Source organism: Daktulosphaira vitifoliae, unplaced genomic scaffold (assembly GCF_025091365.1).
Source record: "Daktulosphaira vitifoliae isolate Bord-2020 unplaced genomic scaffold, ASM2509136v1 Scaffold_5, whole genome shotgun sequence".
Classification (NCBI taxonomy): domain Eukaryota; kingdom Metazoa; phylum Arthropoda; class Insecta; order Hemiptera; family Phylloxeridae; genus Daktulosphaira; species Daktulosphaira vitifoliae.
In genome coordinates, this window is record NW_026099576.1 from 16160265 (window position 1) to 16185448 (window position 25184).

Consider the following 25184-nt stretch of genomic DNA (forward strand, 5'->3'; position numbering starts at 1 on the left):
TTTTTTGGAGGTTTCCCCCATTTACGGGGAACGAGGGAATTTTTTTCAATTTTTGAGGGTAATGTCTTCGACTAGATACAATTTGTGATCTTTTGACGTATCATTGAAAGAAATCGGTTCGGTGAGAGCTGAGAAAAAGTGGTAACACAAAAAAAAAAAAAAAAAAAAACACATCTTAGTAAAACCAATACCTTCTCAGCTTCGCATCGAAGCTAAAATAGGTTATCATAACAAAAAATTTCAAACATTGCTAATAATTCGGGGAGTTTACAACCCTTAACCCCCTTAGTTGCATGATTAAAATAAACTAAAACAAATTGATTTCAAAAAGATTTTTGTTTTAAATTTGCAGCAAATCAGATATCAAAATTTTTACTTTAGGTAAAAGTATAATCTACTACATAAAATCCTATATAAAGTGAATTTTCAAAAATAGTGATCATATCTGATTGATTTACCAGTGCCTTTAGTGTCCTTCATTATCAACAATGAAATTTTATTAATGGTGTCTTATGAAAAGTTATAGTTTTAAATATAATATATAATTATAGTTTTAAAATATAAAACATATCTTAATGAAATTGACTTGTAATTTTTTGATATACAATAGGAAAAATAATCTATGAGTCTATTTTAAAATTATGTCTTTATTGTTTTTAAGCACGAGAAGATTTAAAGCAGTGGGTATATTTTTTACACTTGTTGTATTACTGTGCTCTATAAACGACCAAGAACTTTATCATATTAACGTTCCAGTAATTTCATTACATCTTATTTAAAGATTTTTGACAAAAAGTTGAAGTGGTTTGGTAATCTTTCTACTGACTAAATATAGTTCTCTATACGACTCTGGCTGTTCTCTACATTGAAAAACACCAATTCAAGTCAAAAAAGAAAATAATTCAAAATTCCACAACCCCTTTATAGGTTATACAGCATACTTCCATTAACAAATCAACTCCAGACATCAGCAGAAGAATACCATTGCCAAAGCAAGCATTCCAAAACAAGAATCAACTTCTCACCAATAAACATCTAAGTATTGGCATACGTAAAAGATTCGTTAAAACATTTGTCTTGAGTGTGCTTTCATATGGCAGTGAAACATGGATAATTGACAAGAAAGACAGAAGCATTAGAGTTATGGAAATGGAGAAAAATGACAAAGACAAAATAGATAGACATGAAAAGAAATGAGCAAGTGCTAGAAAAAAGACAACTGATGAAGGTGATTGAATCAAGAAAATTAAAGTTTATCATATACATTATCCGACACAATAATGAATATACACTATAAAGTGATTATAAAATCAACAGCTTCGAAGGAAAAATAAGTAGGAAGAAACCAAGAGGACGCTCAAGAAAACAATATTTTGAAAATATCCTGAGACTCGTGCACTGTGCGTCTTGTTTCACTGAAGAATTTAGTGTCAAACAGAGAGGAGTGGCTTCAACGACAAGGCATTTCCTTTAATAGATAATGATAACTAGTAAAGAATTTTCAAAGAAAAAGGTGTAATTCTTAACAAAATTTTTGGCTTGCGAAGCTGAGAGAATATTAACTTTACTGTGATGTGTTTTTATTTTTGGATGTATCTGTCGCCATTTTTTGTCAGCTTTCACAGGATCGATTTCTTTCAATAATACGTCAAAAGATCACAAATTGTATCTAGTTGAAGACATTAACGTCAAAAATTTTAAAAATACCTTGTTCCCTGTGAATTGGGAATATCTCCACAAAAATAACAATTTTTAATATCAATAAATTTTGACATTTTAAAATGTTTTTTATCTTAAAACTAACATAACTTTTTAAAAAATAGATGAAACAAAAAATGTTTTTTTTAATGAATACCTTAGTTGTTATCCTTTTACTTAATATTTTTTTTTTGGATATCTGACTATTTAAAATTTTTAACTTTATATTAGTAATTTTTTAAAAAATGTTTGGATCAGCATAATTTTTTTTTTATTAATACTTTATATATATCCTTCTTTTGATAATCTGATACCTTAACCTTAAACAGTGGGCATTCAAAATTTAAAACACAAGTGTAAAAAGTAGAATTTTTCAAATTTTTTAAAATGTTTCGGAAATTCTGACACCTTTAAATATATCTTAAAAATCTTTAATTAATACTGAACCTAGGTTCATTTAAGTAAATGTCAAGCAAATATAATTTTACAACAAAGGAAAATTTCTTATGGTTTGTTTAATATAAATATTTTATTTCATATTATTTTCTTAAAAAAATAATAAATAATACTTCGAGATACATTTTTTATAATGATTATTGAGTATCATATAATTACATAATTTTTAGAGAAAAGTTTATTTATGAATTATAATTTAAACATTAATTAATTTCGTTTGAAATTTAAGACAGTAATAAAAAATTTTTCTATTTATGTATTATGGTCAACGGTTTTTAATATCTAAAGTTAATCGAATCTCAATTGGGCCCTATTTATTTTATTTTTAGCAAAAGTTTATTTTAATTAATGTTTCTGTTTTATTCGGTACGGTCTACATATCGTGGTAGTTAGGTCAAAATTCTTAAAAAGAGTTATTCAACCGTTAAAAAAGAAGTTGTTCGAGCATTTAAGATAACCTCAAAACGGCATAATAATTAAGTTAATTCAGAGATCTTTACTATCTGATGGTTGTTATCGTATTCCAAATATGGTAAAGTAAGCTGAGTTATCATATTTTGCTTATCAATTTTTTTTTGTAGAATGTATCAAATATCTCGTTGTGGATAATAAATTGAAATATTTTTGCTCAACAAGAACATCTATTTTCCAAACAAATATTTTCATTGTTTTATAATTAAATTAAAAAATAATTTTAATATTTCAAAAATATTAGTTTTACTACATAGATACTTCTGTTTTTACTAACCATGGCTGCTTATTCTAATAGTAAGTATAATACTATTGCAATAAACAATATATATAGTTTTCAAATATTATAATTATAATTTTTAGAATATATTTATGCCACACTGCCAAGAACAGCAAGAGGTCAACCTATTGTATTAGGTAGTGACCCTAAAGGAAAAAATTTTTTATACACTCATGGGAATAGTGTTATTATACGTGATATTGAGGTAAAAACTAGGAAATATCAATAATAGGTTGTTTAGATAATTAAAAAAATTATTATTATTTTACTACAGAATCCAGCAATATGTGATATATATACTGAACATTCATGTGCTGTTAATGTTGCCAAATACTCACCTAGTGGATTTTACATTGCATCTGGAGGTATTAATTAAAAAATATTTTAATTGTCTGTTTTCATAATTATTCATATATTAATATTTTTTTATTTTCTGCATTATTAGTAAAAAATTAATAAATAAATTTTTTTAATTGATTAAACTATCTAATATTTTGACTGTTAACTGAATTAATTTTCAACATTTTTAGGAGCTTAGCTCCCTTAATTGTTTATAAAAATAACAATAAAAGTAAAAAGGGGTTTATAAAATTACACACCTACATTATAAATAATATACACCTACAAAAGTGTACATAAATTATGGAATTATGGAAGAGTCAGGAAATTAAACATTTGTAGCAATCATAAATATTGCATTAATGCATTCAAAACACAAAAATATTATTTTGTGTATGTTTTACCAATGAATATGGGATTAAATATTATCAAAATAGTTATTTTTAGCTAACTAAATTATATATATAATTTATTAAAAAGTAAATTCTTTTTAGATCAGTCTGGTAAAATAAGAATTTGGGATACTGTCAATAAAGAACATATTTTGAAAAATGAATTTCATCCAATTGGTGGACCTATTAAAGATATTGCGTGGTCTCCAGACAATCAAAGAATGGTAGCTGTTGGTGAAGGGCGAGAAAGGTAGATTAAAAGAATATTATTTATTTTATTTCATTACAATTAATTTAAATATATTTTTAAGATTTGGACATGTCTTTATGTCTGAAACTGGCACATCTGTAGGAGAAATTTCAGGACAATCAAAACCAATTAACTCATGTGATTTTCGTCCTACTCGCCCATTTAGAATAGTAACTGGTAGTGAAGATAATACTATTGGTGTATTTGAAGGACCACCGTTCAAGTTCAAAATGACAAAACAAGTAAATATCATATATATATATATTTAGGTATATATTATATATAGCTAAAAAATATAAAATGTAATGATAGTTTGATGTAAAAATTGACATTGAAATTTTACTATAATTTATAAATATATAAACTAATATACTGTAAACCAATATAAGTAGGTATAACAATTTTTTTTTTTTTTTTAATAATACTAATTATGTTGTATAAATAAGGAAATCCTAACAATAATTTTACCATATTATTATACTAAATTTGTAATTTAGGAATGTGTCTATTAGGTTCAGATTTGAACCTAGGCTCAAATTTTTTTCTATAATTTGTAGGTAAAACTTTTATAAAAAAATTGATTAATTCATTGTTAACTTTAATAATTAAAGCATTATTTGATGAAGTTCAATAGTTAAATATATTAGTAATAGTGTTTAATTAATTCATTTTATTAATATCATAATGCCTAATTCATTATTAACTTATGTTTAATAAAAAAATTAAACCATGTATAAGTTATTACAACTTTATTTGATATTTTAAAATTACTAAAATATGTATGTAGGAACATTCAAGATTTGTTCAAGCAGTTCGCTATTCACCTAATGGCAATATTTTTGCATCTGGCGGTTTTGATGGAAAGATATTCTTATATGATGGGTCTTCTGCAGATTTGTTATCTGAACTTGGTAGTCCAGCCCACAAAGGAGGTGTTTATGGAGTAAGTTATTATTGATCTATTCATATAAATTATTAGAATTGGAAAAACATTTATATTTTTACACAACATCCAAAATGCATGACCATTAAAAAGATACTTAACAATAAATAATTAGAACCCACTTTGTGCATACAATCAAAAAATAATTTTTTTTACATAGAAATGTACCCACCAGCACCACGTTTTAATTACTAATATTATAAGACAATATTACCTGTTAAATACATAGTTTAATATACTAAATATTTATAATAGTATTATATTTTGTCATTATTTGAGCTGTTGGCTGACTAATAGGAAAATTTTGTACTTAGTAAACATTTTAAATCTTGGAGAATTCTTTTTCATAGTGTTAAACAAACACTCAGAAAAGATTTCTTAATCTTATTTTGTATTTGTATTTTTAATTTTTATTAAGGTTGCCTGGAATGGTGACAGTACTAAATTGCTAACTTCATCTGGCGATAAAACATGTAAACTATGGGATGTTGAAACAAAGTCAGTTATTAGTGAATTTGTTATTGGAAATCAAGTGGAAGATCAACAGGTTTATTATAATATTTAAATTGACATTGTTTTTAAATAATATTATTTTTTTAATTGTTTAGGTATCTTGTTTATGGCAAGGAAATTATTTGTTAACAGTGTCATTGAGTGGTTTTATTACATATCTTGACATCAATAATCCTGCTAAACCTATTAGAGTAATTAAGGTATGAATATTAATGTGTTAATAACTTAATTAATTGTCACTTTCTGTTATCTATTATTAAGTACAATGCAAGTTATAAAAGAATAAAAATTCCACTAAAAAGTATAAAAAATAGTGGAAGTTGAAGTTTCATAAAAAATGACTGATTATTATGTAAATAATCTTCATATCCATTATTATATAATATTAATTATAAACTAATAACAGTATTTTTATTGCTATTAATTGGTAAATATATGTATATTACAAAATTTCTATTAATTATTTATATAGTTTACTAAATAATCAGTTTTTTTTATTTTTTGATTAAGCAAGTGAGCATGATAAATAAATCATCTCATATACACTAATGTATTACTTGGAAATTTAAGTAAAACTCATATAGGTACTCTTAAATTAGAGATTAGCTCTAAATTTAGGTAATTTCCTAAAATAAAAAAGTATGAACATTTAAAACTTAAATCTGGAGTTTTAAGACTTCAAAAACACAATATTTGATGTTTTTAACATAATTTTCTATTAAAATTTGGTCTCTGTAAATGTTGTCCTGTTTCTTTTAACCTAACCCAGTGTACAAGAGGATGGTGAATAAAAAATGAAATTTAAAATTGAAGGAAGTAAGACTATTGTGTCTCTTCTGAATTACTAACCGAGAAGAGATAAGATGATAGGGTTCAAATTAAATCATGATAGATTAAATCAAAAAAACAAAAAAAAGATGCAGTAAAACATAAGATCAATTGCAGGCTCATGAACTACCCTACCTTAAATATGGAAAAAAGAGCACTAAAGACAGAATTTGAATGAATACAAAAAATTGATAATTTTCATATAATAAAGAGAAAATAAAATATATATGTATAAATTATCAATACCAATTATTGTAATGTGAAATATCAGTGTTGCAAAAACTTGTAGTAAAAATTTTTTTTTTATGCAAATTTTTCTCATTAAAATATGTTATTTTTTTGTCTGATACAGGTAATAAACTCATACAAATATTAAAACATACATTTTATATGCCTCTATCAATTAATATGTATGCAATTCTAATAAATTTGCTTAATTTAAAAAAAAAAAATTTGTGTATAAATCTATTGCGGCTTAAATTGTTGATATTTTGAACACTCATAATAGTGCATATATTATTCTCAATGATGCAACTGCATTAAGTTCTATGCTGTAGTTATAATACTAGTCCTTATAATGTTAAATAATCGAGTTCCCATTGTAGTTAATTACAATTAATGAATTTCATGTTTATTATTTAATAAACACAAAATTTTATTAAATAATATATTAACTTTTATTAATTTTTTAACAACTAGGGTCACAATAAACCCATTACAGTATTAGCATCAAGTCTAGATCAAAGTATAATTTACACTGGCTCTCACGATGGCAATATTACTAGTTGGAATGCTAAAACAGGTAAAACCATTGAATTATATAAACTCATTCTTAAATGCTTTGTAGCATTACTTGTTCAATGATAACTTTTATTAGTAATGAATTCTCATTATCTTTTTTTTCTAAACTTTCAATTAATTCAAAATATCAAGTATTAGAAAAACCATTTAAATTATCATTTTTTTTCTATGGTGTCCTCTATTATACTATTGCTTGTAGTTAAATGAATGTAAATATCATATAGCTCAGCAATGAAATCAAACTTGGTCAGTGGCTTATAAATACTATTAAATTAGATCAATAATTATATTACTAGAAATTAATTTGAATGGAAATATTTAATTATTTTATTTTGATTACCAAATAGTTTTATACTATTTAATATAAGCTTTATATTAAGCTTTATAATATTTAGGTGAAAATGATAAAATACAAGGTATTGGTCATGGGAATCAAATAAATGGAATGAAATTAGATAGTGAATATTTATACACTTGTGGTATTGATGACAGTCTTCGACAAGTGAATATTAAAACTAATACCTATACAGATTTACAAATTAAATTAAATGCACAACCTAAAGGAATGGATCTTAACAGTAATATTCTTGTTACAGCAACTGTAAAAGAGGTAATAAAATATTTTAAACTATTTAATTTTTTTTTTTCAATTAAAATGTAATTTAGTATAAAAAATTAATTTTCCAATTTTTTCAAAATTTCAGATTATTGTTTTAAAAAATGAAAAAAAAATATTTAATTTGCCAGTCGATTATGAACCATCAGCTGTAGCTGTAAACTCTGATGCTTCATATGTAGTAATTGGTGGTTCTTTAGATAATAAAGTAAGTTTTAGAATAAATGAGATCATCCGAATATTTTTATGTATATTATTAAAAATTAATTTCAGGAAATAGAAAAACAAAATGCATTAATTTAAAACCTATATAACGCTGTTTATTAGTTTTAATAGTTATTAAATATCTTTTTAATAGTTATTTATTAGTTTTTAAAAAATCAGTACTTTTCTTTATAAAAAATTTTAATCAATATTTTTTGGATAATAAGATCTACTAATTTATGTAAAAAAATAACTTTTGAAAAAATTGTAATGCACATTAAAGTCTTTGTAAAGTTATCAAATGCAAATAGCTGAGCACTTCTTAAACACAAGTGATAAATATTTAATTTTGAAATGTTATCATTTATAATATTTTGAATTAAAATTAATTAAAAATTAAAAATGATATAATATTTGTAACAAAAACAAAAAGTTTTTTAAAAATGCATCTACCTTATGTTTGCTAGACCATTGATATTACTATCTAGTTAAATAATGCATTTATTTTAAAATACTTTTTTAATAAGGTACATGTGTACAAGTTTAATGGAAGTATATTGGAACATACAGCTGAATGTGATCACCTTGGTCCAATTACTGACTGTGCTTTTTCGCCAAATAACGAGTATTTAGCAGCAAGTGATGCTAACCGAAAAATTATTTTGTATAAAGTGCCTGAATTTACTGTAAGTAACAGAATTACCATACATGGAGAGACCTTTGAGTCAAGTTAAAAATACAATAGTGCACGTTGTGTAGGCGTAAATAAAAAATTAAAATTATTTTATTAAAAAGGTCCTCTTTTTAAGAAATAGCTCTTCACTTTAACAGAAATAGTAAAAAATTAAAAAATTGCGCCTGCTATTGTGCAATGCCAATTATTCATTTTGAAAATAAAATCTTATCTTGCAAATTTTTATATAATTTATAATTTTTTAAAAAGCCTATATTTTTTTTATTTTACAAAAAATTAGTTATTAAAATTTTATTTTTATAAATTTTCCTTTAAAATAATTTAACTTGATACAGTTATTTTATATTACAAATAAATTATCATGATAAATTCAATAATAGTATAATTTCATTTAAATTTATAAAATTAGTAAATTTTACACTATAAATAAAAAATAAATGCATGATTATGAATTGAATAATTTCAAAATTTAAATGAATCATTTTTTATTATATCTCTGTGAGTTATTATAAAATTATTATTTTGGCTTTACAGTGAATATCCTTGGAATTGTCTAAAGGTTGATAATTATTTAATATTAATTAATTATAATTAATCCTAATTAATTTTAATGTAATAAAATTATAAACATTGTTAAATGACGGTTTAAGGTGGCACATAAACAAGATTGGGGGTTCCACAGTGCACGTGTAAACTGTGTTGCTTGGTCTCCTAATTCTAAACTAGTAGCCAGTGGAAGTTTAGATACAACAATTATTGTTTGGAGTGTTTCTTCACCAAATAAGCATACAATTATTAAAAGTAAGTTGAAACTATTTGTTATTTAAAAAAAAAATATGTAATTTTAAATCTTTTTTTTTTCGTTGTAGATGCTCATCCTCAAAGTCAAATTACACGTGTATTATGGTTGGATGATGAAACTATTGTATCAGTTGGTCAAGATTGTAATACAAAAATCTGGAATGTTACTCCTATTTAAATGAGTCATTTGATGATATGTTGTATATTTATTTATTTATATTAACAAATATTTAAAGATCAATTTTATAAGCTCCATCTTTCCTCTTGAAAAATCCTATTAATATTTATTAACTTACTTTAAGTACATTTAACATTTGGAATTAACCTAATTTGTTATAATTTATTTTTGTCATCTTTTTTTCTAAATCTGTGATTAGTGTAAACTATATAAAATTGTGTATTATTAAAAATATAAATATATTGCATTTATTTTTCTAATATTTATATTAAACTATAAAAGTAACTAAATTAAAAATTTAATTCATAATAAACTAACCAGTTTTATTTATCATTGATATAAGAAAATTGAGTGTTAGATGCATGAAGCACCTAAAACACTTCATAATAGTTCAAAAATTTCATTATTGTATTTATTATATATTCTGTTATAATATAGTAATATTCAAATCTAGTAAATTTCATGAAACGCTTAACGCTTATTATACTTATATATTTCAAACAGGAACTTGAATCAAATTTCACTTGCCCAGTAAACATCAGTAAAATCTACATTTATTAAGCAGATAATCAAAATAAAAATCGTTAAAAACATAAAATCCTTACTAGATAATCAGACTAACCCCCGAAATACCAATATTCAATTATAATTTATGCGTATACAGAGAACATAGATTATAATTTTACTAATTACTCATTAGTAGTAAGTATTAAAATTTGAATTAATTCTTGTTTCGATGCAATGCGAAGCTGAAAAGGTATTCATTTTACAATATATATATTTTTTTTGTTTCTGTCGCCAATTTTTCTCAGCTATCGCCGGAATAATTTCTTTCAAGAATATTTAAAAATATCACAAATCGTATCAAGTTGAAGACACACATAATACGAATAAAGAAACCTTTTATATCAAGGCCTGGTTCTGCTTTCTTTATTAATATAAGATGTACAAATATTGTCGCTTCTAACCAGCAGTTGGCGACTACTGTACCTTAGAGACATTACTATTAATTAAACACTCAAAATAGCATATATGATCAGAAAACAAATCAATATTAATTGGGAGTTATAAGTTGTCACTATGATGCTGAAAATCAGAGCTGCTTGTAAGTATATAATGACGTATACAGATATCTACAAACAACCAGTTGATCGTGGTAATTTGATTCGATTAGCAGAAAAACAATAATGAGCAACGGTAATAATAATCGACGATGTACGTTTGTATGAAAAGCATTTCTTAGAAAAAACGGCTTAATAACAGCTTATTAACCATGTTTGTTTTACTATGCGAACATATGCACACACATATAACTAATTCGAACAATACATTTTTATGTCGCAAAGACAACCGTTAGACTTTTTACCGAAGTTTTATCTCATGGAAATACACTACATAACAAATTGTCTCAAATTAATTCATCAAGATTTAGTTGTAACCAAATAAATTACAATCTATTAGGCAAGTTTTTTATATTTAATTTTAAAATTTGTAGATTTTACTTTACCCAATTCTTCTAAATTAATCATAATTGAACGATTCTTTCTGCAAACTGTACAAATTCCAACTATTTCTATAATTATAAAACACTAATGAAAAAAATTTAATTGATCTAATGATACTAACTGCTATATTTTTTTACTTATTGTTACATACAAATCTTACACAAAGTAAACTTGGTTATATTTGAGATCGTTTACGATAGTTCTTGTAATATTCTGTAAATACTTTTGAAATTTTGTTCCACACTTCCCAGTAAAAGAGGATTATTACTTAATGACATTAGTCTTTGATGTTGTGGCGGAACAGGCATTTTATGAATGAGACATGGTAATGGGTCATTAAAAAAGTAACTATGTTTTAAAGCCTGTATGTTAAATAAATGCTTTTTAATTATAAGTATCTGTATAATTGTCTTATTTCATATATTACCAACCTCACTCGCATCAAGTCTTTTATATGAATCATACATAATTAAACTTTCAATTAAATTCACTAAATTTTTATTTATATCTGGTAATAGATGTTTCATTGGGATGGGACTACATTGTGTAAATTTAAGTTTATTGAAATCTGGCATTTCATTTCTATTTGGCCATGTATTATTATTAGGTGTTCCCAAGTAATGAACTACCATAGCAATTTGTTCCAAATCAGTGTCTCCCTAAAAAATTAATTTAATTTAACTGATATATCTTAATGTTAATAAAATTATAGATGTTTACAGGAAATAATGGCGTTTTAGTAAACATTTCTGCGATTATACATCCAACAGACCACATGTCGATAGATTGATTGTAATTAGTAGAGCCAAATAAAAGTTCTGGAGCACGATATCGACGTGTAGCCACTTGATTTGTGTAACAATTTTTTTTTGAATTTTCGTTTTCCGAAACCAATAGTGAACGACTTAAACTAAAATCTGCTATTTTGAGAATTCCATTTGAACTTATTAGTAAGTTAGATGGTTTTAAATCCTAAAAATATAATATCAGGTTTTACTATACTTTTAACCATTAAACCAGTGGCAAATACAGAATTTTATTCAAGGAAGACACAATTTTTTTGTTGTCAAAATCATTTTGTTTGTTTTAAAGACCTTTTATCCTTTTCTTAGTAGACGATGATAATTCAAAGTAAGGCGTATATTCCTCATGCCCCCTACAGGATCCGCCACTAAAGAAACCTACCCTATGAATAATTTTTAATGAATGTATGTGAGCTGTTCCATTAAGAAGCATTCTAGCGTAAGATTTCAAATGAGATTCATTTAAAATAATAGATTCATCTAGCAACATTTCCGACAGTCCTGACACCATATATTCCAAAACCAAATAAGTGCTGAAGCAATGGCAGAAGTGCTCTGTCAAGGTTATAATCTAACAAAATGTTTCATAAAATTAGGACAACCAATGTAGTATGAAATAATAAAATTACTAACATAATCTGAATTACAAGCTCTAAGCGATTCAATTTCACGTAGAACATTCTTCGTTGTTTTATCCATTGAATTAACACATTTTAACGCCACAATTTTGCTTGTAGGTCTGTGCAATGCTTTTACGACTTGTCCATGTGTACCTTCTCCTATCCTTTCGATTATTTTATAATTTTCCATTATAAAAATGACTACATGGAAATAAACATTATAAATTGGAACCTTATAATTGACTTGTTACCTTGGCAACGTAATCAATACAATACGCAACGTAAGCCTACAGTTTCTGCTGGAATGCATCTTTCTTTACTGTATTTGCAATTAAGTAAATCTTATGACTATTAAAGATGTACTAACAATTTAGATTTTTGAATAACTCCAAAAAAATTCATCGTTTTGTTCCGACTATCCTAAATGGAACAGATCTATCTGACAACTCATCTAACTTATGATTTAAGTAACATTTTCAACTTTTTTTAAATTGTTATATTATAGGACTATATTTTTAATTTTGATACCAAAGAGTTGATTTAATTTTCAGTTGCTGTTTCTATAATATTTTGATATTTGTTAAACTTGGCAATTTTTTACTGTATCAAATATTAGTTCAATATATGTACAGGAACGAAATAAACACCATATGATTACGTTATTTCCTGGAAACAGTACGCGATTTCTTTTCCATGTGTTTAATTTCGTTCTATATATTATATGAACTAACATTTGATACAATAAAAAAATGCAAAATTTAATAACACATCAAAATGTTATAGAAACGTAATGACTGAAAATTAAAACAAATTTTTAAAATAAAAGTTTTATTTAAAACTTATCTATAAAATAGCAATCTTCAAACTTAAAAAATATGTTAATAATCTTTATTTAATATTTGCAAAAATTAATATATTTTAAATATACTCCTATAATGTAAAAATTAATTTTAAAATAAGTAGAAAACGTTACTTAGATATTAAGTAATACGAGTCGTCAGTTAGATCTGTTCCATTATGTAGTGATTACAAAGGAATGTAGGTTTTATAATTTTGTATTTATATCAAATGAATGGGGAAAATTATTTACATTCGTTCATTTTAGCTTCGATGCAAAGCTGAGAAGGTATTGGTTTTACTTTTTTTTTTTTGTCTATTACAACTTTTTCTCAGATCTCACTGAACGGATTTATTTCAACATTATGTCAAAAGATCACAAATCGTATCTAGTCGAAGACATTACCCTCAAAAATTGAAAAAATTTCCCTCGTTCCCCATAAATGGGGGAAATCTCCAAAAAAATTACAAATTTAAAAATCGCTAATTTCTGAATTTTTTTTTTCTTAAAACTGCCATAACTTATTCAGAAATGAATAAATCAATACAATTTTTTCATGAGAAGTATTTATATACATCTTTCATTCGACATACTTTTTTTTTTAAATCAGATCATTTCTCTATATACGGAGGGAGGGTTCAAATCTGAAAAATGCATATAAAAAGTAGAACTTTTTCAACTTAACTTTTGAAAGTGTTCCGGAAAGTCTGACACTTATATTTATCTTAAATTAAAGCTAATGTGATGTACTTTATTATTGAAAAAAAAAATTTGGACTTTATTTTGTCTTCACGGTGAAAATGGCTATCGAATGTTATTTTTGTGTAAAAATTCTCGATTTTATATTTTACTTTAAAATGCTATAACTTTATAAAAAATGTATGGATCAATACCAATTTTTTTATGATATAATATTTTTTAATCCCTTTTACATTCGACATACTTTATCTTAATCAGGATATTAATAAGGAAATAGCAGATCATGTAGCTTTTGGAATAATCCACCAATTTTTTAAAATTAAAAACTATATTAAGATTTGCATCGAAGCGTTTTTTTTGATAATAGTGATTTTAATCACTGTCAAATATCATTATACTTGATCCAACTATGCCATGTCACCACTGTGCCGCGACCCCCCTATGCTGGGATTTTTTGGTTATGGCAGTTATAAGAAAAAAAAATGTCAACATTTACAGTTTTAAAAATTGTAATTTTTTGGAGATTTCCCCAATCTACAAAGAACAAGGGAATTTTTTTTCAATTTTTAATGGTAATGTCTTCAACCAGATACAATTTGTGATCTTTTGATGTATTATGAAAAAAATCTGTATGATGAGAGCTAAAAAATAAAAACGCCATAGTAAAATTAATACCTTCTCAGCTTAAATTAAAATTAATACACAGTTTTTATATAAGGTCAGTTTATTAGTCCATTTATTTAGATTTTGTCTTAACAGCTGAAGCAGGTGGAGCCTTTCCTTTCTTCTCTGTCTTAGGTTTAGCCTTAGACACTTCTGTTTTTGGTTTAGGTTTGGGCAAATCTTTTTTAGACCTTTTTGTAGGTGGAGCACCATTTCGTGCAGCCAATCTTTTTCTGTATGCTTCCAATTTTTTTTCATGAATATCGCGCAACCCTTTGACTGCAATAACTTTCTTAGCCTTCAGTTTTGCTGCACGCAACATTTTTTTCTCATTGATGAAGCGTTTTAATACCTTCTCACCTTTTTCAGTGGTGGGTTTCTAAAAAAATAATTTTTTATTAATAATGACTAACATCTTAACATAAAATAAATATAACATTTTAATCATTTAATATGATATACATTGAATAAATTATAGAACATGAATCTTTAAACAAATAAAATAACACTTACACCTTCTTTCTTAGCTAAGTATGTTTCACGAGCTAACTGTCTAAGTTTATTTTCTTTGCTTGCAACACGTTTTTGTACAGCTATGTAAGGATTCAGTTTCAACATGGTACGTACATGTTTCAATGGATTTAATTTACGTGTACGACGAAGAGTACCAGTTCTACAACAAAAATTATGGAATGATATTTTACTTACTAAATTATTTTGTAATAAGCAATATTAGCTAAAATAAACTTAAATATAATTACCTAAGTAACAATTTTAAAACTAGTATTTTACTAAAACTAAGGGAACATTGGAGCATATTATTTTAAACACCTGAGGTTAATTAGTATCATAAGTCCAGGACTTTAAACATTTATTAAATTTGATTGGATTTCTTTAGAAAACATCAGACTTCATGAAAATTTATTATAGGTATAGAAAGAAACATTTTTTGATCTATGGGTAAATGATTACCCAACTCCGAATATCATAATTAACATATATAGATTAGAGTTAAGAAAAACAAATATGAATATCTTTTTATCATTAATGTATTCAAGATTACTAAAATAAACTTCAATGCATTAAGTCCTGAACTCTAATCACAAGTATACTCATATTAATAGAAGTAAGACAACACTATTTTAGGAATGTTCATTAATTTAGAATTACAAAAATGGCTTTATTTGATTTTTTTTTTTAACCAACTCTTGTTAGTTTATCTATTGTGTACAGAAAATTATTCAGGAAATATTCATAAAAACTAGTTGTACTTTTTATAAATATGTAGATTGGATCAGAAATTAAAACAAAGCAATTTAAACTAAAATCATTATCATCAAATATTTGTTTCATCATTTCCAATTTTAACACATTTTTCAATATTTTTTTTTTTTTTTAGGTACATTTATGGACAAAAAAAATATTATTAATATTATTCATAAAGACTTCAATTATGGATCAGAAATTAAAACAAAGCATATTATTTTTTTAAAATCAGCATAGTTCAAAGTAAATTACTACATCATATCCACTATTTTAAAATATTAATTACACATATTTTACTTAATGTTAACTTAAGTATTAAAATAAATAATGCATTATGTTATGTATGTATGTTAGTTATTAGTTCATTAAAATTTTTAGTTATAAGCTATTTTACATCTTATTTCTGATGTAAATCGTAAAATTCAAATGTCTGTTTCATACAACCTAATGAATAACCTGTCAGTGTTATCGTCCTACAAATCAATTACACTAATAGTTTTTTAATTTCATTGTTTGGATACTTGAAGGATAAAAAAATTTATTTAAACTCAATTATTTAATAAAAATACTTTAATTTCTTACACAAAAATTAGTGATAAAATTAATTTTAAATACATAAGGTAAAAATTAATATACATTAGATCAGATGTGTCAAATGACTGATTTAATATCATATAATGTCAACAACACGGACCAATTTTTATCATCATAACTAATGAGTAATTGAAAATATTGGATCAGAAAATATTATTTAATTAGTTGCTATCATTCAACGTCAGAAACACAGACCAAGAATTATCTCATCAAGTCCAATAAAATTTCCTAATTCAATTTTAAAATTTATTAGTAAATAAAAAAATTGCTTTTGATTGTTACCATTTTGGAGTATGTTGTGTATACATTAATGGGTAAAACAACGACTGTGAAATGGTTTATCAATTTTGCACAAAAAGACCACTCACAAAAGTTATATAACATTCTAAGTGTGATATTGTGCAGTATAATCTGTAAAAATATATTTAACTATTTACATTATAAATGTAAGACCCCAATGGAACCCAAAAGAATCTATTGCATTCCCAGAGTACGCCTTGAAGTTTACTTAATTTAGCACACGTACGGTAACAAATCAGCAAATAGTATTGATGAGTGTTGGACATTATTATGTGCTACTTAAAAATAGCATTATTATAATTTTCAAAGTTTAATACATCAAATTGGAACAATTCATATTGCATCAGAAATTTGATTTAAAAATTGTTAATTGTATAATACCTTTTAGGTGGCAAGTATTTCTTAAGTTCATCAGATTTGAATATTCTTGTCAAATCTGTATTAGACATCTTGGGGAATGGTAGATTGTAACCACTCTTCATAGTAGATTTTTTGTCCCATGTACCATACAATTGATCTAACTTTTGAAAAGCAGATTGGGTCCAAATAATGAAACGACCTACATGACCACCAGGAGCTAATTGCAACAAATTCAATTTCCTTATGTTAATCAAATCAACACCTGGAATATTACGGAAGGCTTTCTTTAATCCCTGAAACATAAATTGTAGAATTTTTAAGTTTTCAACAGAAGTTCTAAAATCATATTGTAAAATAATTGAATAAATATAAATTAAAATCTAGTATAAACTGTAAGATTCTTAAGGGAAGCATTAGTGGCTATGAGCTATACCACAAGCATACGGGGAGATTCCTTTGTAATTTTAGCACTATCTTAAACAATATAACATTACATAAATAAATGAATTGTGACCTGTATTGGTGCTTTAGACATTATGTTGAAAAATAAAACATTGCTCTTAAAACAAATCATAATTTTTAAGTATTTTTATAGAGTATTTGACACGAAGACCATAATATTGATTGTTATAAATCGTAATCAAATATCATATTAAATACATTAACTGAAAAACTCTACTTTTTTAGAAATAGAAATATTAATATAAAATTTGGTTTATATAAATATGTAGTAAATGACTAATTACAGTAGACATATTGAAGTTTAAATTTAATTGAAATAAAATAAAATTTACCTAAATAGGTAATAATCTAATGTTACCTAATAGATGTCTCAATCAGTTAATTGAAATCTAATAATTATCAAAAACTAATATTTAATTATATTACATAACAGATGTAAATTTGAAATAAAAATAATGCTTATGGTATAATGTTATCATTTTGGAGTATGCTGTGAATACATTAATGGGTAAAACAACGACTGTGAAATGGTTTATCAATTTTGCACAAAAAGACCACTCACAAAAGTTATATAACATTCTAAGTGTGATATTGTGCAGTATAATCTGTAAAAATATATTCAACTATTTACATTATAAATGTAAGACCCCAATGGAACCCAAAAGAATCTATTGCATTCCCAGAGTACGCCTTGAAGTTTACTTAATTTAGCACACGTACGGTAACAAATCAGCAAATAGTATTGATGAGTGTTGGACATTATTATGTGCTACTTAAAAACAAATATAATACATTTAATATCTGTATGGATTATTTGTCCCCAATACAAGCAACTGCCGATTAAGAAAGATTAAACCAAATTTATTTAGCACAGCTATTAATAGTTATAAAAAAATAAAATAACCACTCTTAAACATGTGCAAATAGTATCCATTATATACTCACAATATTGGCAATATTAACAGTTATTTAATTTAATTAGTTTGGTCCAATTATTACATTTTATTAGTAATAGAAAACATTAAAAACCAATAACTTGTTACCAAGTGTTAAACTTTTTTTATTTAACCAAATAGTTTAATTTTTTGATATATATATATATTCTTTCATGATTTTCTCCTATTATTTTTGAGTTTTTATGAGTAATTTATAATTACTTATCAATAAAACAGTTAAACTACTATAGTATAAATACAACATTTCAAATTATATTAAAATGTCCACCAATATGATCATTTTTGATTAGAATTTAGTTAAAATACTAATATATATATACATACTTGATCTTTGTTGTATACAATCAATGGCCCTTTACGTTGGACATGTCTTCGATTACGCATTTTTCCTTTGCCAGCACGAAGACGGCGAGATTTAATAACCTAATGAAAAAAGTCATAAATGATTTTATTTACTTTGTAGATATTAAAAAGTCTAACCTTTTGGACATCCTTCCATGCCTTGATACGGTGCAAAAAAATTGTAGCTTGTTTAGTTTTTGTGTATTCTTGGATTTTATCAGAAACAACTAAAGGAAATTCAGGAACTTCCTGAACCATATGACCTAAATAAACAATATAAGAATTTTTAATTGTTAATTTTTTTTAGCCAGATATCAAACTATTCTATTTAACATTTTTAAATCTTATCAGACATGTCTTTAATTTTATTTAAATTAAATGTAAAACACACTTAATTAAAAGAAATGACATATCTTTCTAAATATGAGACGACACATTAATTGATTTTTATTTTAACAATAATGATTCTTTGTTCCAGCTACTTTACAAAAAAAAAAAAAAACTCATTTTATGCCATCAACCCTTGTACTTTAAATTTATATGAACAAATGCTACCCTAAACAATTTATTTAATTGATAAAATTTTTTATATACTCAATTTACAAAAAGTTATAGCTGTTTAAAGTATAGGAACAGAAAAACAGTGTATTTATCTTTAAAACCCTGTTTTATAATTATGTTGTTTATTCATTAACATTAAAAGATCATACAAATAAGATAACACGGTTAAGATACCATATTTTAAAAAGAAGACTTTTTATTCTTATCACTCCTTAACTTTGAACTTGTAAAAAATCAAATAATATAAGAAAATATTTTAAACAAAAATAATTTTTTTCAATTTAATAAATCTATTGGTCAAAAAAAAAAAAAAAAATTGGGTTAGTCATAGGAAAATAGAAAATTCACATGAGTTTAGTAGTAGAAAACCAATTATAAATGTTAGTTACTTTTGCCACCACAATTGACATTATTTCAGAGTGGTAACGCCTAAAAGTACAATTTTAATATATGCACTAAACGATCAAATAGTATTCTCAAAATTATACTGTATTTTGAGTTCACTAATGTGCATTTTATAAAATAAGATTAGTATTTAAATACAATCAGACAGTGTCAACGTTATTAAAGTAATCACAGAATTCATAACCCAATGCTCTGTATTAACATGTCATCACTTTGTCATTTTAATATTGAACTCACAAATTTGTCTTTGAAATAATCAGAATTTGTTAATAAGTAATCACAGAACTCATAACCCAGTGCTCCTAGCAAAATCATCATTCTAATATGAATTATGTAACTATCCAAAAAACTGATTAAAAAGGATGAAACAGCCCCAAAATTAACTAATAATAAACATTATGAAATTATTAGGAAAAATTTAAGTTAAATGAAATAATAAATTTTATTTTTATTTGTTATCCTGTGTAATTAATACTAAAATTATAAAAAAATTTATAATTATGAATTTACTCTTTACTTTTGGAGTTCAACAATTTTAATAAAATCAGCATAACATATGCCATTTAAAACAAATCATATAACATACCATTTTTAAGATTACATACAGATAGATTACATAACACTACTAAATTAATCTTTTTTCATGTTTACCTTTAGACATTACAAGAGCTGGTACACCAGAAGCAGCAATGGCTGATACTGTAGCATATCGCTTTTGAGTTACATTTATTTTGCGATGCCAACGACGCCATGTACGAGTTGGTGCAAACATACGTCCACCACGACACATGTTACCAAATGCTCCCTGACCACTGCGATGAGTACCACCACCACGAACACGAGGAATACGAGCGACTGCACGTCCAGTACCCCAGGATTCAGCACTGGTTTGATGACCTTGAATTAATAGGTGTTGATACATCCACTAGTAACTTGATAATTAAAAAAAATAATACATACCAGCTAATTTACTAACAGCATAAGGTTGTCTGCTATTTTTGGAAATATTGTTATGAACAAATGTTACAACATCAGGTCTAATAGGTGCCTTGAATACTGTAGCAAGGGCAACAGTTTCACCAGTTTCTTCATTCTTTTCATTATAAACAGAAACTAACGGCCGAGCTGTAGATAACGCCTAAAATTTTTTAATTCTTGTAAAAATTCTAATATTCAAATATTAGTTTTTTTTTGTTAACATATAGCTAAAAATTAAAGGTAAAACATTGATATAAAAATTATAACAGGAATACAAAATTTGTATTTAATATTCATTTCTATAATAATATGATAGAAATATTATTTCCATTATATGTTATACAGAAATTATACATATATATATATACATACAGTGATCCAGCATTCACTAAAAACTTAAATAACTTTTAATCTAGTTAATACTTTTTAAGATTTTTTTTTTAAATAAGATTTATATGTTAGGTCTACAATTATATCTCAATAATTTACATTTTATTAAAAATATTAATTATTTTTAAATTTTAAATAAAATGTAAAAAAAAAAAAATTCAAGACAGCTATTTGAAGAAATATTTTAGTAAAAAAATATCTTATTAATATTCAATAGTAAATAGTCTGTATCATTTTAAACTTTGTGAAAATTTGATTTTTTATGTGTTACTTTACAGTATTAAACATTGAAATATGGGTTAAGACAAGTACAGAAGAAAAGTAAGATAATTAGTTTAATCTCTAGAGAGATATAACTAATTTAATAACATTAAATAATATGTAATTTTTGCGTTTTTATTTTAAGCTGGTCAGTGGAATGTTAATAATTTTCATTGAAAATTTATAATCATATATTTAGTATGAAAACATTGTGTTTACTAGTGTCCTTTTCTATATAACATAACCAGCATTAGATACAGTAAAATAAACACAGGAAAATTCAATTTTTTTGAAATTTAAAATGTTACAGAAAATTATCTACCTAAAAATTAATGAGAATTTTTTCACCAAATTATTTTTCAAAGCTATTCTAAAAAATGGCTATTTGGAAATTTTTTTAAACATTTTTCGTAAATTTTTAAAATTTAATTATTATATTTAAATAAAAATGATATTATTAAATTATTATTATAGGCCTCAAGTATATTAAAAATTAAAAAATAGCAAATAATTAACTGGATCAAAATTTATTTAAGTTGTCAGTAAGTGCTAGGTAACCTGTATATACGCTTGAAATTTTTATTAAATATTAACCATTTAAAAAAAAACAAATTTTAACTTATTTGTTATACAAATCAATCAATTTATTTAACAATAATTAACCATTTTTACAAAAAAAAAAAAAAGTGAGGTTAGAATTGAAAATTAAATTTTCTAATTTCAATGAAATAAAAAAACAAATTACTAAATATTACAAGAATAATATGTTTTAAATTTGAAGATATTACATCGAAATCGTATTAAATAATAATGAAAAAGATTAACCAACAATAAATTAGATGAAGAAAATTATACTAGCCACATGGTGATTTTAATGACATATTTTTAGTTAATTATGATTGTTCATACAAAAATAATTGATGCAAAATTATGATATTAAACATCTACTGTTTAATAAAAAAATTAAATACTTACCATAATTTAGTCCCTAAAAACTATAATATCAACGATTAAATAAAATAAAAACCATCCGAATTAATCAGTATAACAGTAACAGTGTCCTCAGAAAGATGAGTAAACCAACTTGCACTCGTGTTCATTACAACCAAGAAACCGCATAGCGTTACATGAAAGAGTGGGGCGTACGTATCATAGAAGAAAAACATATGCATGGAAGAAAAACAATGTTGAAATTACTAAAGATGATTTCTACCAGTTTCGTTTGGAAATTATAATTGGTACTACTGTAAATCATAGTCGATTGAATTTGTTTTATTAACACGCTTTTATTAGTTTCACATGTATGTTGTTTGTATATTGTTTGTATGTTGTTTGTATGTAAGTTTGTAACTCTCCAAACGCCACGCGTTATCGCATATTCCGTTGTCTAGACTAGACTGTTATACGCATTCACCCCTCCCCACGCCTCGCTCACAATACGACGGTACACTATTCCTATAAAAATTTATTTTTAGTTATCGTACCCGTACACGCGTGCTTGTCATCAATATTATATATATGTAAACAAATTTTTATTTTGACTGACCAATAACGCCCGCGTCTAATGCGCCTTACGTATATATATATATATTCCTACCGCCGTTTATACCTCGGGTATAACGTTAGTCCGACCCGCCCGGCCATAAAACACAGCTATACTTAGTGCATGATACTTTTACGTAGTTAAGTCGCATTATTTGTATAAATATATATATTCTAATTACTATTAAAATTAATATATTAACACGATTTATTCTAATTAAGAGATATAAAGTATTCATTCCGATTACGAGGGATGATTTCCGTATCGTCATTTTTCGTCACTACCTCCACGTTCCGGGAGTGAGTAATTTACGCGCCTGCTGCTTTCCTTGGATGTGGTAGCCGTTTCTCAGACTCCCTCCCCAGAATCGAACCCTGATTTCCCGTTACCCGTAACAACCATGATATTGATAGTAACTACTATCATAACATGAAACTAAAAAGTAAAAAATAAATATAGTTTAAAAAACTAAAAAAACACGCTTTTAAAGTACATCGAACTAAAAAGTTAAAAATAATTTTTAAAATAATTATGAACAAAAAATACTAGTATTATTGTGATAAAAGCGTGGGTGCTTTGTGCCATATTTTTCGTATATTGAGCGCCCGACGCTTTTATCACAATAATACTAGTATTTTTTGTTCATAATTATTTTAAAAATTATTTTTAACTTTTTAGTTCGATGTACTTTAAAAGCGTGTTTTTTTAGTTTTTTAAACTATATTTTATAATTGGAAGTTTAGTTGCGGATACTACCGGAGCTTAATTTTAAAAGATGCCCAACAAATTTGAAGACTGGTCACTGACCAGAAGCGCAATTCAACAAAATTATAAAGGGTCTTATTATATCTAATTTCCCTGTCTTTAAAATTGTTATTATATAATTATACTTAAAGTTTTTTTAAAAAGATGGAAGGGATAAGCGCCCTTCTCACAATTTGCGCCGATGGCACTTACGAGTTAAAAAGTTAAGTTAGTTTAGTAATGGGAACTGTTATTGTTACTTTCAAAATAACAGTTACTGTTAATTTCTCGAAAAAATGTCATCTTAGTATAAAACTCTTAATAACAGTTTTTATATCCGACTTGAGCAATGTTTTAGGGAGATGAAGATTTTCAATCTCCGGAAGTAAACACTCCATGTAAAACCTACTAAAATATTGGTGATTGTGTTTCACAAAATACACAAAACGTTGTAAAGTTTAAATATCAAAGTATACTGATTACAACACAATAGTCAGAAATTAAAACTTTCAGTGTAACATTATAATGCACATTGAAGCAGGAAATGAGAGTTCACTAAATAAATTCATACTTGGTCAGTATAAAATTTGTGATTAATATTACCAAGAAATAATCTACATAAACAAATGTATTTATGCACACCTTTGTTTATACTGATTATCAAACATAAACGAATATAGGAACCGAAAAATAAACGCCATTTCACATTTATCAAAAACCGCTTTATCATATATCATTTTTCTTTCATTTCGTTTAAATTCAATTTCCAAATAATTATTATTTATGACAAACTTTAAATTAAACTAGGCGTGAAAAACCTCGTATAAGCAAGGAATGGAAATTAAAAATGTTTATCTATAAATTATATAAACTTGGCGATAGGGTCAAGTGGGATAATTGTACACAATTGGGGTAATAGTAAATTCAGTGGCGGCTATATTTTTAATATTCGTAAAAGAAGTAATATTATTATTGTAATCAGTGCTCGAATTGGCCAAAAATAAGTAGGGGAGCTTAACTTAATTTGAAAACTGCGTCCCTAGCATTTTGAAGACCTTTTTTTTTAGTATTTATTAATAAATTATATTTCATTATCATACTATTATTAAAAAAAAGAGGTGGTATCTTCCACCGTCCTCATAAAAAAAAGTAGAGGAACTACGTCCCCCTGCGCACCCCCCCAATTCGAGCACTGTTTGTAATGTATATTTAACAGCTGTGTATCGTGAGTGCTGGTGGGAGGGGATGCGACTTTAAATATAATACCACTAGTCATAGATATAAAAAATTTTCAAATAAAATAAAATATAACACACATATTATTATTTTAAAGGTAGCAGTAGAAAATAAAAATGAAAGTAATAATAATAATTGCTTGTGTGTGCATGCGTACCCACACGCAACTTAAATGTTCGCATCGACAAATGTAT

The 25184-nt window shown here is 25.4% G+C and overlaps 4 protein-coding genes across 6 annotated transcripts in view; 1 reads left to right on the top strand and 3 right to left on the bottom strand.

Moving 5' to 3' along the window:
* The window catches only part of LOC126907256 (transcription termination factor 2-like), a 31701-nt gene extending 20445 nt beyond the window's left edge, over positions 1–11256 (bottom strand). Inside the window, exons 1-2 of one of the 2 annotated variants that reach the window (XM_050688391.1) lie at positions 11121–11256; positions 10972–11037 (exon numbers count right to left, since the gene is read on the bottom strand). In XM_050688391.1, coding sequence (XP_050544348.1) covers positions 10972–10993 — 22 coding nt within the window. In that variant the 5' untranslated portion in view covers positions 10994–11037; positions 11121–11256. The remainder of the gene's footprint in view (positions 1–10971; positions 11038–11120) is intronic. The other variant, XM_050688392.1, reaches the window with a different exon arrangement.
* On the top strand, positions 2735–9681 carry LOC126907257 (actin-interacting protein 1). The gene is made up of 14 exons (XM_050688393.1): positions 2735–2922; positions 2989–3110; positions 3180–3270; positions 3739–3886; positions 3948–4128; positions 4674–4829; positions 5248–5376; positions 5438–5542; positions 6870–6972; positions 7367–7581; positions 7676–7795; positions 8319–8477; positions 9136–9286; positions 9355–9681. The coding sequence occupies exons 1-14, from the start codon at positions 2904–2906 to the stop codon at positions 9462–9464; spliced, it is 1809 nt and encodes a 602-aa protein (XP_050544350.1). The 5' UTR covers positions 2735–2903; the 3' UTR covers positions 9465–9681.
* On the bottom strand, positions 11078–14495 carry LOC126907260 (cyclin-dependent kinase 20-like). Of its 2 annotated transcripts, XM_050688400.1 has the most exons (5): positions 12406–14495; positions 12155–12343; positions 11690–11941; positions 11401–11628; positions 11078–11331 (listed from the first exon to the last, which is right to left on the bottom strand). In XM_050688400.1, exons 1-5 carry the CDS (start codon positions 12580–12582, stop codon positions 11161–11163), a joined length of 1017 nt encoding a protein of 338 aa, XP_050544357.1. In that variant the 5' UTR covers positions 12583–14495; the 3' UTR covers positions 11078–11160. The 2 variants fall into 2 exon arrangements, with proteins under 2 accessions (XP_050544357.1, XP_050544358.1); XM_050688401.1 differs by lacking the exon at positions 12155–12343.
* A 140-nt stretch (positions 14496–14635) lies between these two features.
* On the bottom strand, positions 14636–22604 carry LOC126907258 (60S ribosomal protein L4). The gene is made up of 8 exons (XM_050688394.1): positions 22443–22604; positions 20799–20976; positions 20490–20735; positions 19011–19135; positions 18855–18953; positions 17134–17405; positions 15106–15265; positions 14636–14971 (listed from the first exon to the last, which is right to left on the bottom strand). Exons 1-8 carry the CDS (start codon positions 22443–22445, stop codon positions 14666–14668), a joined length of 1389 nt encoding a protein of 462 aa, XP_050544351.1. The 5' UTR covers positions 22446–22604; the 3' UTR covers positions 14636–14665.
* Positions 22605–25184: the final 2580 nt, after the last annotated feature.

Coding starts and splice junctions, on each gene's coding strand:
- LOC126907260 (XM_050688400.1), bottom strand. CDS start 12,582: ATGGAAAATTATAAAATAATCGAAAGGATAGGAGAAGGTACACATGGA. Junction 11,942..12,154: donor CATTAAAAATTATTCATAGG/GTAGGTTTCTTT, acceptor TTATATTTTTAG/GATTTAAAACCATCTAACTT. Junction 11,332..11,400: donor AAAGACTTGATGCGAGTGAG/GTTGGTAATATA, acceptor TTTAACATACAG/GCTTTAAAACATAGTTACTT.
- LOC126907258 (XM_050688394.1), bottom strand. Junction 20,736..20,798: donor TGCTGTTAGTAAATTAGCTG/GTATGTATTATT, acceptor TATTAATTCAAG/GTCATCAAACCAGTGCTGAA. Junction 15,266..17,133: donor AAATACTTGCCACCTAAAAG/GTATTATACAAT, acceptor TTTTTGTTGTAG/AACTGGTACTCTTCGTCGTA.
- LOC126907257 (XM_050688393.1), top strand. Junction 3,111..3,179: donor TTATTATACGTGATATTGAG/GTAAAAACTAGG, acceptor ATTTTACTACAG/AATCCAGCAATATGTGATAT. Junction 9,287..9,354: donor TAAGCATACAATTATTAAAA/GTAAGTTGAAAC, acceptor TTTTCGTTGTAG/ATGCTCATCCTCAAAGTCAA.